At 41.9% G+C, this 13,700-nt stretch overlaps 1 protein-coding gene across 2 annotated transcripts in view; it reads right to left on the bottom strand.

Annotated features, from left to right (window-relative positions):
• PLOD2 (procollagen-lysine,2-oxoglutarate 5-dioxygenase 2) overlaps positions 1-9,507 on the bottom strand; it is a 96,227-nt gene extending 86,720 nt beyond the window's left edge. Inside the window, exon 1 of one of the 2 annotated variants that reach the window (XM_059163838.1) lies at positions 9,131-9,507. In XM_059163838.1, coding sequence (XP_059019821.1) covers positions 9,131-9,239 — 109 coding nt within the window. In that variant the 5' untranslated portion in view covers positions 9,240-9,507. The remainder of the gene's footprint in view (positions 1-9,130) is intronic. The other variant, XM_059163837.1, reaches the window with a different exon arrangement.
• Between the last annotated feature and the right edge of the window lie 4,193 nt (positions 9,508-13,700).

Below are 13,700 nucleotides of genomic sequence, written 5' to 3'. Positions count from 1 at the left end.
CCAGGAATTCTAAGGAATTTAGTAGTTCTATGACAGATACTCCTATCACTCAAAAATTATAAGGGTTTTAGGAACTTTAAGTCAGGAACAAGGGTGAAAGACCAAATATTTAACAAGAAACAGAGGCAGAGATCAAAATATATTTCATACTATTTCACAACATATTAACACTTATGGACTTCTAAAGTCCTTGATTTTATAGACTCCAACCCTGGAGAAGAAAGAGCTGTGTATGTAAAAGAACACGATAAGAAGAATTAGAAGTGGGATCGAAGTGTGGAGAAAGAAAAGAAAAGCTGAGCAACCACACAGAACCTAGGAAGTCCCCAAAATATGCCAAGTATGCAGGTTTCTAACTATACTCAAGTCAGAGTAGAGTAAGAACTCTGAGTCTCTACTTTGTAAGTCTGTTCATTTCTTTGCTTTGGTGGTTTTCCAGTTTGGAGTTTTATTTTGTTTTGCCTTGGTTACCTAGTAAAGTCACTATTTTAAAAATTCCAACCCTGTTTAAACTAAACTAAGAAGAAAAGGAGAATTGTCCTTCTCTAGATGTGGCCGACAGGAATTTCAGAGGGTCTGGACAAGCAGAGCAGTCTGGTCACAGTGGTGCCAGCTGGAGGCCAGGAAAGACCTAGCATGGCTAGAGAAGGAGAGGGGGGACTTCTGAACACAAGGGGCCTCAGAGCTGGCTTGGGCATGACTGGAAAATCCCATCAAAGAATCAGTTTGCTCACTGCATAACAGCTCTGTGAGACTTCCCTAGATGACTGAATTAGGAAGGTCATTTTAGTCTGCCTGCAAAATGTTTGCCAGCTTCTTTTTGGTTTTTTTGTTTGTTCATTTCTAAAGAAATGATTTAAATTCTATATTTGCTGATAATTTTCTTTTGAGACGTTGAAATAGCTGCTGGTGTTTATCATCCAGACAATCAGGAAGAAAAGGACTGAAAGTTTAAAGAACTGGTAGGAGAATGAATTTAAAATATCTAAAAGTAACTGGCTTCCTTCTTAGCCCTGTGTAATCCCTATAGGTAATTAGCACCCTACGGCCCCATGAAAGTTGTGGCTTCAAACCAGTCACCAATCAATGACAGAACATTGCTAATGGGGCAATGTCTCTGTGCCAAGACTTTGTGGCCACTGGAATTAAGGAGTATAGCTTCTGGAGTTTCTCCTGAACAATGCCCAGAATCAAGAATCTGAAACTGCCAGGAGTTCTGCTTGCTGCTGTGTGGGCTGAATATGTCCTGACGCATATTCAACTTCCTGTACTTGAGTGTCTGGGACTGAATGCAGATGGTGGTGAAAGAGATAAAAATTGCATGTGCTTGAAAGTTCCTTCATGCCCTAAGAACGTTTACCTTGTGAGGACCACAGTATGAATAAGCAGGACCACGTTAGCATTTAAATCAGAGGAAAACCGTCTCTCTTTCTCTTTGGAAGGCCCTTTAAAACAGATAAACAGTAACTAGAAAATAAAGAGAATTCCTTCTACAAGTTTGAGAATGGAATCTTAATGGAAATGAATAGATGACCAGTAAACATAATACACACTGGGATGTCTTATCACCAAAAATAATGAAGGCAATTATTAAAATCAAAATAACAATCTAACAAATGAGATTCAGAAACTGAGCCATTTTAGAAATTTAAACATATTTGTTAGAAACACTTTTCCTCATTTAGCCCTTCACTTTAACTGTATGTTCACCACAACTTTTATTAGTATTAAAAGCTGTATATTATATTTGTATACTTATTATACATTTTTGCATGTTCCTTGAATTGTATTAAAATTAAAATGTGGTGGGTTTTTTTCCCTTGATAGTGAAAACTTTGATTATAAAAGTAATAATTCTCCAGAAATATGAGCCTTCAGCCTAAAGGGAGAAGATACTCAGATGTAGTAGACCCTGCTATTCCATCTTAATAATGACAGGAGTGCTCCCATCACTCAGAAACATGCACAGAAACTGGATGATACTCCCTTGGAGGAAGAATAAAATTCAAAAAGAACAGAAAAAGAAAATACTTCAGTGTTGATCTTAAATGAAAGCAAAGACAAGACTGTCTACTACTCACTGTTTAAAGCTTTTCTCTTGACAGACAAAATTTAATTCTAAAGTTATGCAAACTAAACTTTAAACCAAATTTCTTGGGGTGCCTGGGTGGCCTAGCCATTAAGCGGCTGCCATCGGCTCAAGTCATGATCTCAGAGTCCTGGGATTAAGCCCTGCATTGGGCTCTGGGCTGGGCAGGAAGCCTACTTCTCCCTCTCTCACTCCTCCTGCTTGTGCTCCCTCTCTCACTATGTCTTTCTCTATCAAATAAATAAATAAAATCTCTAAAAACAAAAACAAATTTCTTATAGAAGAGAAATAGTCAACAAAGTATATTTCTTTACTAACAAATTAAACTTCTTCTCACTTAATCACATCTTCTTTAAGATATAAATTTAAGGGGCACCTGAGTGGCTCAATTGATTAAGCAGCTGCCTTTGTCTCAGTTCATGATTCCAGGATCCTGGGATCCAGCCCTCATCAGGCTCCCTGCTCAGCAGGGAAACCCGCTTCCCCTTCTCCCTCTCTCTCCCCTTTTCCCTCTGTCCCTGCTCCTATGCTCACTCTCTCAAGTGAATAATTAAAATCTTTTTAAAAAAAGATAGAAATTTAAGATGGGAGAAGATACATGCACATTTCAGCAAAAATAAAAAATGATTGCTATTTTCCCAAAACTGCTACAGTATGCTACTAATACAATTTAAGGCCTGAAAAATACTTGAGTCAACTCAACAACTAAGTATATAAATCCACTATCCTGAATTAGTTTTTTTTATTAAGAGATTTACATTTAAAAATTAAGTAAAATTATTAACAGAAGTCGATTTCCCTCTTTCAACAAAGGAAAGAAAATATGTAATAGAAATCTTTCATCTGTGTATAAAAATAACATACCTCCACTCTTTGAATTATATTTTTTAAAATAAAGTTATCTTGAGTGGGAGGTACTGAAAGTTATTTTCTCATCATAAACAATAGTTTTTGAAGGGGCATTCTTTTTTCTTTTTTTTAAAGATTTTATTTATTTATTTATTTGAGAGAGAAATCAAAGAAAGCACAAGCAGGAAGAGCAGCAGAGGGAGTAGGAAAAGGAGAAGCAGGCTCCTCACTGAGCAGGGAGCCCCATGTGGGGCTTGATCCCAGCACCCTGGGATCATGACCTGAGCTGAGGGCAGACACTTAACAGACTGAGCCACCCAGGCATCCCTTGAAGGGGCATTCTTATGACATAACTGATACGAGAGTAGTAAATTCTGTACTGCTAGACCATCCTAACAGCATTTCAAACACAGGTTGCAACACATAAGCCTTAAGGTAGTCAGCAGTACAATGACAACAAATCATAACAGACTATCTATAATTCTACCCCTCAGGCTGACTGTTTCTTGGCTAACTATAATTTTGATAGCTGTAAAAATTAGTTCTGTTATTTAAGTTTAATTTAGTGAGGCAAGCACAGTACTGCAAAAGCAAACGAGTAAAATGTAAAAGAGAAATAAAATATCTGTCACTTTAAAACCCACCAATTTCTCAGTTTAGCCTAATTCACAGCAATTGTTGAAGAAAAATAAAAGCACTCACTGATAAATGTGCTAATCATTTCTTCCCAGGAATGGAGCCACAAATTCATAACCAAGTTTCTAGACCAAATTGTAGAACACCCACAAGCTATGAAGAAGAAACATGCATCTCCTTTCCAATCGGTCATCAGTGTCTTCTTCCTTTTTGATCGTGAGTACACTCTTTTCACCACAGCAACATGTCTATTTAGTATCAAGGGCCATGTTTAAAAAGACGTAACAGAGAAGCTCTATCTTTGAATTAAAAACACCATAGAAATCACTGGAAAGTCTAAAATGAAAAACAGACCATTCAAATGCCTGGAATCAGCTGTTACTGTCCAGAATCCAGCTCCTTCCAAGAGAGCAGCAGCTCTGCCCGAGCCACAGCTGAATTGGGGATGTCACCTCCTAAGCAAGGATCCACAGAGTTTTTCTGTACAGGGCCAGATAGTAAATAATCTATACTCTACAAGTCATACAGTCTTTATGGCCACTATAAGGCTCTGCCTCAGAGCACCAAAGCAGCCACAAACAATATGTAAATAAATAAATAGAGCTGTCTGCCAGTAAAATTTTATGGGCCCTGACTACTGAATTTCACAGAACCTTTACATATCACAATATACTACTTTTCACTTGATATTTTTCAACCATTTAAAAATGTAAAAATTATTGCTAACTCAACAGCCGTACAAAAGCAGACAGCTGTGGCCTGCCATATTTGGCCCATGGGCCACCATGTGCCACCCTGGGCCAGGGCCCAGTTTTCCTTCAGCCGTGCCAATCCCTTTCCCCTCCATTTACACAAACCTACAAATACATGCTTTTATTTTAGCAAAGCATTCCTTTTGCTTCTTTACGTCTCTGATGTCTAGTCTCTATTTATTTCCCATAGGTTCCAAAAGCCCAGCAGAATAAGGAGGTCAGGGAAGACATAGAACACAGCCTGGAGAAAGGACACAAGCTCCAGCCATGTTGCTTTCCAGCTCTGTGATCTTCTGCATGTTATATTACCATTCCAAATGTCTATTTCCCCACCCATAAAATTTTAAAAAGAAATTAAAATCATGGTATCCAATCATCTGAGAGTACTTCTGAAGGTGTAACTTTATCTTGAGGAAGGTAGGTAGAGCAGAAAAAAAGGACATGTGGAGAAATTTTCCAAACTTCAGGCCAGTCCTTGCCAGATATTTCATTGATAAATTGCTGGATCATGGTAGTGTATGGGTCCCTGGGTAGAGAAAGGATGTTAGGGGAATTCAGTTAAAATCCTAGGAAAATAAGCATCCAGCAGTCTCACTGAAATGCCACTTTTCAAAATTCTACAAGTGGGTCAGACACTCAACAAACACACATTGAGAATCTTTGTGTTAGAACACGGAAGAGACTATGAGGAGCCCCAAAATGAGTAACTTCGTCCCTCATTTCAAAGAATCTACAATTTATTAAACATAAAAATCCATCACACAAAGCAGGTGTGATCTATATAAGCCAACGGCAGTAAAAAGTTAGAAAGTGAGCCAAACAAAAGATAGTAAGGGGTGGGGTGCCTGAGTGGCTCAGTCAGTTGAGTGCAAGACTCTTGGTTTCAGCTCAGGTGGGGATCTCAGGGTCCTGAGAGTGAGCCTCTCTGTCCTTGGGCTCAAGGCTCAGCAGGGGGTCTGCTGAGACTCTTTCTCTCTCCTCTCCCTTCTCCTCTCCCCCCTTCAAATAAATAAACGAATCTTAAAAAAAATAGTAAGGGGAACAATTTCCTGAGACCTGGATTTAACAATGAATACAATTCAAACAGACACAGAAATTTGAGAGTATTGTGCATGTATGTATCTAGAATTGTGGGGTATGTGGGTTATCAATTCCTCTAGACTGCTGTCCAAAATGATTTACTTCTATCAACAGTTAACAGGTTCCCATACTTACAACATTTGTTATGATCAGAGTTTATTTTAATGCTTTAGTCAACATGATGGGTAGAAAAGCATATCTCAATTTAATTTTTACTTTCTATCCTTACATACTCCATAGATATTTCATAGGTCCCTTCTTATGTTATGAAATAAAAGGCAGAGTCTGCTTAAGCATGATGAATCGTTCTGTGCGGCTGGAGTCCAGGACACAGAAAATACACAGAGGACAAGCCTCTTTCTCTCCCTTCCAGAGGTTTCTCCAGGACCTTGGCCTTTCCCTCTCAACCCCAAAAATTGTCAGTTTGCCTCAGCAGATGGGACAAACCTTTCTTTCCTTCCTGAATGTGCCAGAGTAAATTAAAGAGTTCATAAATGAACATGGTTGAAAAATACTGGTCTTGACAGAAACATCTGAAACCATTTCCTCCATTTTGCCCCAAACTTGGTTTCTGCCCAATTTAGAACATGGAATACTCAAGGTACCTTAGAAAACACACAAAAATTTTGATCCAAGCCTGGAGACCCAGTTGTAAGTACGGGGCAGATATACATCCACACTTCTCTCCCTCTCATCCAGAAGGCAGAAAAGTAAAGGAAAGATATATCAGGGTTTTAATCTGCTGCGTGGACACTCATTAGGAGGATTTTGCCTCAAAAGCTCCCACAGGGTAAAATTTTACGGGAAATTTCCTATAAATAATTCTGGGAGAAAAATAATTGTTTTAACCAAAATCTTATTTAGATTATTTCCATGCTAAAAACAAAGTGGCAACCAAATAGGAATGAACACATAACACAGCGAAACCCTCGGTAGGTGTTACAAAAAGTAGTATTCTCAACTCCAGTCAATACACAGCATCAAAGAAAGCTAGGAAAAAACATATTCCAAAACTTGATTAATGTGATTCAAACAGCACATTCCCTACTACAGTGGAAAATTGGAAAATCACTGTAAACATTTGCTTTCAAAAAGGAGTTGCTAGTATTATTCCAGTAACACTACAATACCACATTGCCTCAGATACACATTTTTCTAATCCAGGGGCTTCAACCTGGGCAATTCTGCCCTTCAGGAGACATTTGGACATTTTCCATTTTGAGGCATTTTCCATTCTCACATCTGGAGGAGTGCTACTGGGCTGGGGCCAAGGATGTTGCTAAACATGGCACAGTGCACCAGACAGCCCCCCTCCAATAAATAATTTTCTGGCTCAAAATGTCAATTGGGCCAAGAAAGCGTGGTTTAATGTATTTCTTCATGGCTAAGTGGGACATGGTGACAAATACAGGTGGACAGAAATGTTAAGTACTTTTCTTAAAGACCACCTGTTAAGCAAAACAAGTTAGAGTTCTAAAGCTCAATTGATAGGGGCGCCTGGGTGGCTCAGTGGGTTAAAGTCTCTGCTTTTGCTCAGGTCATGATCCCAGGGTCCTGAAATCGAGCTCCACATCGAGCCCCACATTGAGCCCCGCATCCAGCTCCGCATCGGCTCAGCAGGGAGCCTGCTTCCCTTCCTCTCTCTGCCTGCCTCTCTGCCTGCTTATATCTCTGTCTGCCAAATAAATAAATAAAATCTTAAAAAAAAAAATTCACTTGATAGATAGATAAATAAAATCTCCAATTTAGCAATTTTCAGTTGCAATATTTCAGGGAGAAAATGGAACATGGTCCACGACTGGCCGTGTTACTGAGCAGTGTATCATCTGTATTTATCAGCTCATCACATTTACCTACACAAAAGTTCATAATCCAACTGGCTAGTGTTGCCTCCATGTACTACAAATTAGTATCTTCTTGCGTTTAGGCGCTAACTGAAATCCCCAAGATGAGACATCGGATTTCAGCAGTGGGTTTTATGTGGTCAGCTTCTGAGGAAAACATTCATATCTAAAATTCCCTTTCCGTTATGTTACAATCCATTAAAACTTTAGTATTCAGATCCGTGAAACTTAAAAGCCAGAGTGGGAAAGCAAGATGATTTTGACTGTAAACCTAAAAGAAGCTACAAAGCGATGCCTTCTCTTAAATGAAAAGGGGAGGTGGTAATGCACTGAAATAAAATATACAAAGGCTAAAGAGATTCCTCTAAAAGTAGCAAAGTCCTTCGAGGTTATTTTATTTCCCAGTAAGGTTTCCTTGGATGCTTCAACAAAGAAAGTCATTTTTCTGGCGATTTTTTTTTTTAATGTCTCCATTTCCAAGTTTGCTGAAGGCATTTACTTGTCTATTTTCTAGGTGTTATACTCAATGAAAATTTAAAGTTATGGAAAAACTCGGTTCAAATTTAAAAGAACCACACAGGATTCAGAAATCCATTGTGAAACCAACACATATATCTAGGAGAAAGAAAAGCATCATCTACAGGGTGAAGTTTCACACGCTAACAAAGCAAGTACTGTTTGGCAGGAATGTAGAAAGATGGGCAGTTTAGCCCACTGAAGCCTTCTGAAACACTTGAAGATGAAGACAAAACTACTGCTTAGAGGAACTAGCTGGGTTCTGCACCAAATGTCATCTTCCGACTGTAAATCCAAAATAGAAATTTGTCCTTGTGCTTAAAGTTCAAGCAGAAAAACGCCCTATTTACTTACCAAAAAGAGAGAGAGAGAAAGAACACAATGATCCTAACTAAAAAAAAAAAAAAAGGAAAAGGAAAAAAGAAAAAAAAAAAAAAAAACAGTACAGCACAAGGACATTTAAGTACGAGATCTAATTTCAGAGAGCTGAGCATAGAGTCAGAGCACAAAAGCGGAAAACTCCAAGGATATCTCCTGTGCAGCAAATGGCACCGAAGTATGTTTAGGCAAACAAGTGGTGAAACTTTAACCTTGGTAAATGTAAAAAGTTTTGTTTTACAGGAACTTGACTGGATTCGTCCCTGCAGTTCCAGCTTCTGAAAACAAGAAACGGCACCAGGCTTAGGAAAAGGGCGGCTGAGGGGAGATGTGTGTCCACAGCTTCCCCTCCAAGTCCCCGAGGAGGAAAGCTGCAGCCCCGAGGTTACTGGGTAGCCAGGCCCCTTCACTGAAAACAACCAAGGTTTTGAGCGTTGTTTTTGGCAAAAGGTAGGTGTTACCGGCTGCTTCCTGGGGCGCTGGAAGGAATGTGTCACCATCAATCAGAAAGTACACTGAGCCCCGTGTTTAGGTCACAGAGGGACTACTGCCTCTTCCAACACGCATAAATCATGCCAATTCCAGGAAAGGAGGAGAAAGGAGAGCTGCCCGAAAGGTGTCGGCGCCCAGTGACCTGCAAGACGAAAAGGAAACCGCAGCTTGTGCTGAAGAAAAACTTCGTGCGCTCCAGGTTACGGCGAACTCCCAGAACCGACGAGCGCGGGGGCTCCCACACTTCCCCGGGGACCAGCGCCGCCCGAGCGCAGTTCTGGGGAGGACTCAGCGGTGCTGAGGAGGCAGGACAGTTCCTCACCTCGGTGGTCCGGGCGAAGGACAGGCGCCCACCTACACATCTCTGCGGTCCTGGGGAGGCACGGGCGCCCCGCCGGCTCACCTGGCAAGCCCCGCGCGAAGGGCCAGTGGATGAATGAACTGCCCGCGCGGCCGAACCCCCTGGGACACGGGCAACCCGCGGGAGGGCTCACCTGTGCGGATGCTGGGAGGCTTCTCCGAGTCTGCGCCCAGGCAGGGACTCCAGAGCTGGAACAGCAGCTCCAGCAGCAGCAGCTGCAGCTTCACGCCGCAGCACCCCATCTTCGGCCTGGAGAGTCCGCGCCGGCTCCGGCGCCCCGACCGCCCAGCGGCGGCTCACTTCTCGCGAGAGCGCGGGGACCCCGGTCCGCCCGGGGCGACGACTGCGGGCGGGACCCCGGTGCCAAGTGCGCGCGGCGGAGGCGCGGCGGGTGGCTGGAGCGGCGGGCGGGCAGCCGGAATGAGGCCGTCGCGGAGGCGCGCAGGAGTGGGCGCCCCCCGGCCGCTGCGGGCAAGTTATAGGCTCCCCGAGGGGGAGGCGACAGGGCGGGCCGCACCCCGGCTATTGGCCGCCGGCTGACCCGCCGCGCCGGTGCGGTCGCCTCCGCTCGCCTTCCCCGGCCCCACGTCTGGGATTGTTTGCTCAACTCCGACCTCTTTAAGGAGCTGTCTGCGGCTACGTGTAGAGGCTCACGCAGGGCTTCTGGCTGGAACAGGGGAGCGTGTGCTTAAGTTTGGGAGTGGGCCTGGGAGAGTGGGGAGGAGCCGCGGGGAGGCTGGCGGGCGGTGCTCCCCTCCCCTGCTCTGCTGCCTCAGCACCAGAAGCTTCCCAGTAGCCTCAAGGGGTGTGAATTTGTTCTTCTCTGCTTTTGGAGACTACTTTCTAACCAGCAGGGACTGCAAATTCTCAGCAATCTTAGCTGATGAGACCTCTTAAATCAAGAAAATGGACCCCCCCCCCCCTTTCTCAACCCTTACTCAGGGGATGAGTTTCTTCACTCTGTAGTAGGAAGGCCCTGTTTTTATTTTATCCTGTAAACCTATTTTTTTTTTTTTTTTTTATTGTGCAGTGAACATTTCTTCCTCCTCCGCCTGTGCCAGAAGAGCCATAGACTCTCTCCAGTAATGGCTTGTAAATCCTGCGGAATTGGAGTCCAGCATGTGTAACCTGGGACTGTGCCTTACAAGATCTTCCTTCAGCCCACATGGAAAATCACTCCCAGAGCTGTCTGAGCGATCTCTCAGGTCCCTGGCACCTCCTTCCCTGCTTCCAGTTTAGACTCATGCCTAAGTAAATTCCCTTTTTCTATATTACATCTCATCACATTTTAACGAGCCCAGTATTTAATCTATTGGGGTGACCAGGGGCAAAAACTTCAATTGTGACAATTTTGTTTCATATATTTCATAACATGGGCTATCTTATGGAAGAAAAAGAATCAGTCTGGTAATACGGTAGTATTCCGTAATCTTCTACCTATATTTTCCTAAAATGAAAAAAATATATATTAATTTGAGTCAATATCTTTTCCAACTCGGAGTCTTTAAAGTTAAAAACAGAAAATTATTGAAAGAAAATCTCATTATGACCACATTTTATTTAAAATTAGCATGATTTCAAGATAAGATGAGTAATAAATGTTCACATTTAAAACAGGTGGAAAAAACCTGCAAAGAAATGTTGCCTGGGTGTGACATTTTAGAAAATAATTTTCTGTGCCCAGAACTAAGCCAGTTACCGCTTTGAAGGTTCGGTCTCAGGATTTTAAGAGGAAAATTGGAAAAAATTCAGAGAAGACTAACAAATAATTAAAGAAATGGAAAGTATGACCTGTGAGAAGAATGAAATAGGTTTATTTAGTCCAAAGAAGAAAAAACTAAGGGATGGATTCCTTAATAACATCCTTCAGTGTGTGGCCAATGCCACTCTGTAAATTTGGGCAGAAAATAAACAACTTCAGTCTTCTGAATCTGAGGATTCTGAAAGGAATGACTGGTCTTTGGGCCAAATCTAGGTCTCCAGAATTCCAGAACCTGCCAGCAGTACCTGAACTCTGCCAGACTCCTTGAACTGGACTTCGAGCTTCCCTGGTTGTCCAGTATCTTCAAAAATTCACCGGGTCAGAGACTACCTTCCTGCCCTGTCACTCCCCCTTTTGTCTCTATAGACACGTAAAGCCTCTCTACATCACAAGTATGTATTTCAATTGCAAAGTCCACCAATGGGTTACTCTGAAATTTCTCTGTTGAGAGTCACAATGTCAGGACTGTAAGACTTGAATAAAGCAAGCGTTTCTTTGGGATTTTCACGTAGCCAGGCACACTTATCGCTGTTTAAAAGAGCCCCTATTCGGAAACCAAACCCTTCCTGCCTTCTTATATTTCCAGCTGTCCGCTGAACGTTTATGCTTGGACATTCCACTGGCACAAACTCCAAATGTCTTTAACTCATCAAATCCAGATCCCACTCACAGCTTCCTCATCTCTGTTAATGAAACTTCTGCTCTCTAACTCACACAGCCTCGGACATTTTCTGTTCTCCTCTCACCCCCACAACTCTCAGAACTCGATTCCAAATCCTGTCATTTCTTCCCTTGACATTTTCTCTCCATTTATTTCTTTCCATTCTCACTGCCACCTCACTAATGCAGTCCTGAATATATCCTAACTGTGCTGCCTGAATGTTTCCTAACTAGACCTCTCCTGTCCCCAGTACAATACCACTATATGCCACAGCTAGATTCATCATACTCAGATATGGTTTTGATTACACTACCCCCAAACTCAAATTTCATAAGGAATTTGGAAACAGTTCAAATCCCTTCATGTAGAATTCAAATTCCTTTACTAACAAACCTGGTCACCTCTCCCTACACCTATACACAACCAATATGGCTTGCTTTATTATCTCCCAAAGCAGGCCAAAGACTTTTGTCATTTTTACTCTCTAGAGTTTGGGTAAAACTCATTGTCTTCATTTGAGTTTTTCCAGAGGCCAACCCTGACCCCAAATTCAAGGATCAACAGTTTGTTGGGAGTTTCAAAGAAAAGGGGTAGTTGAGGGTGAAGTGACAAAGGAAAGAGAATTTAGTTGATAATAGGTACATTAGTAAATCGACAGCAGTAATTAGAGTTCAATCCTACAAAATTGCTGTACTTACCCCTCAGAAATATTCTGGCCATGAGGCAAGAGAACAAGGGTATATATACCCCAACACTCACTAGTCATTAAGAGCTGAGGGGTACTTATTAATTCTCAGGCATTCCAGCCTGTTTATGCTCATAGGCGTGGCAAGCTCCCAGTAATGAGGCACCTCTTGGCCACAAGTCAGGTTGACATATTTGGAAATGGTAGAAAGCTTTGAGGAGAAATGAGAGGAGTACTAACAGCATCTGTCCAGATACCATGCCTCTGTTCATGTTGTCCCTCCATCTAAAAAGCTCCTTTCCAAATCTCTACTTTCATTGGGCTAGCTTTTGTCAGGCTCAGGTGCTGCCTCCTATAGGAAGCCCAGTTTTAGGGTCTCATCCTACCTCAGGCTGAGTTAGGTATCCCTATTCCAGGCTTTCTAACACCTTAACCCAAACTCTCTCATTAGTGAGGTTTTTTAAATTAGTTTTTTATCAGTTTGTTTTTTGAGGGCAGAATCCAATTGTTTTTTAATCATTGCATACCAAGTAACTGGCACATAGTAACATGTATTCATTCATTCATTCTTTCACTCAGAAAACATTGACTTTGTACCTGCGTACTCTGTCTAGGCACTGTTCTAGATGCTGGTAAAACAGATATATCAGTGAAAAAACAAACATCCCTATGCATTTGCTCTTACATTAAGAAAGAGAAAATAAACATATCATGGGAATAAGTGGTAGAGAGAAAATAAATCAGGAACAGTAACTAGGAAGGACCAAGGGGGAGAGAGTATGGGGAAACTTGGAATAGGAAGTCCTAGGAAGGCCTCACTGAAAATATGATGCTTGAGAAAAGACCTAAAAGTAGTGAGGGAAAGAGAGACATTCTGCTATATGGGAAAACTATGCCTGGGAAGAAGAGATAGGGAGTTTAATGATTCTGAGGCTAGAACATATCTGACTGGAATGGTAAAAGAAGGCAAGATAGCAATGAGCAGGAGTTCAGTGACAGTGGCTAAGACCAGTGGGAGATGTAGGTCCTGAGAGGTGACAAGGAGGACAAAGGTAAGCAGATATGCAGACAGTGTGAAGTCACTTATAGAATCTGGTAACATCTTTGGCCTTAAAGACATTATCCTGAAGTGAGATAAGCCACTGACATCTAAAATAGTCAAACTCATAGAAACTGAAAATAGAATGGTGACTGCCAGGGGCTGGGGGAGGGGAAAAAACGGAGTTGCTAATCAGTGGGTATAAAATTTCAGTTCTGCAAGATGAATATGTTCTAGAGATCTACTGAACAACAGTACATCCATAAATAACAGTAATCTCTTGTACATTTAACAATCTGTTAAGAAGGTCAATCTCATGGTAAGTGTTCTTACCACAAATGAAAAAAAAGAGAGAGAGAGAGAATGCCATTCGGATGGTTGTACCCATAATCTGATGTGGGGTTTGAAAAGGCTCACAGAATCCAGATGCATGGTTAGACTAAGGAATAGGAGAAAAATGAAATACAAAGCTTGGAGACCGGTTTGGAAGCTAATACAGTGGTCCGGGAGAAGACGGTGCTTTCAGCCTGTTGGATAGCAGTAAAAGCAGGTCAAC

This window comes from Mustela lutreola, chromosome 2 (genome assembly GCF_030435805.1).
Source record: "Mustela lutreola isolate mMusLut2 chromosome 2, mMusLut2.pri, whole genome shotgun sequence".
Lineage (NCBI taxonomy): Eukaryota > Metazoa > Chordata > Mammalia > Carnivora > Mustelidae > Mustela > Mustela lutreola.
This window is presented reverse-complemented; position numbering and strand designations above follow the sequence as displayed.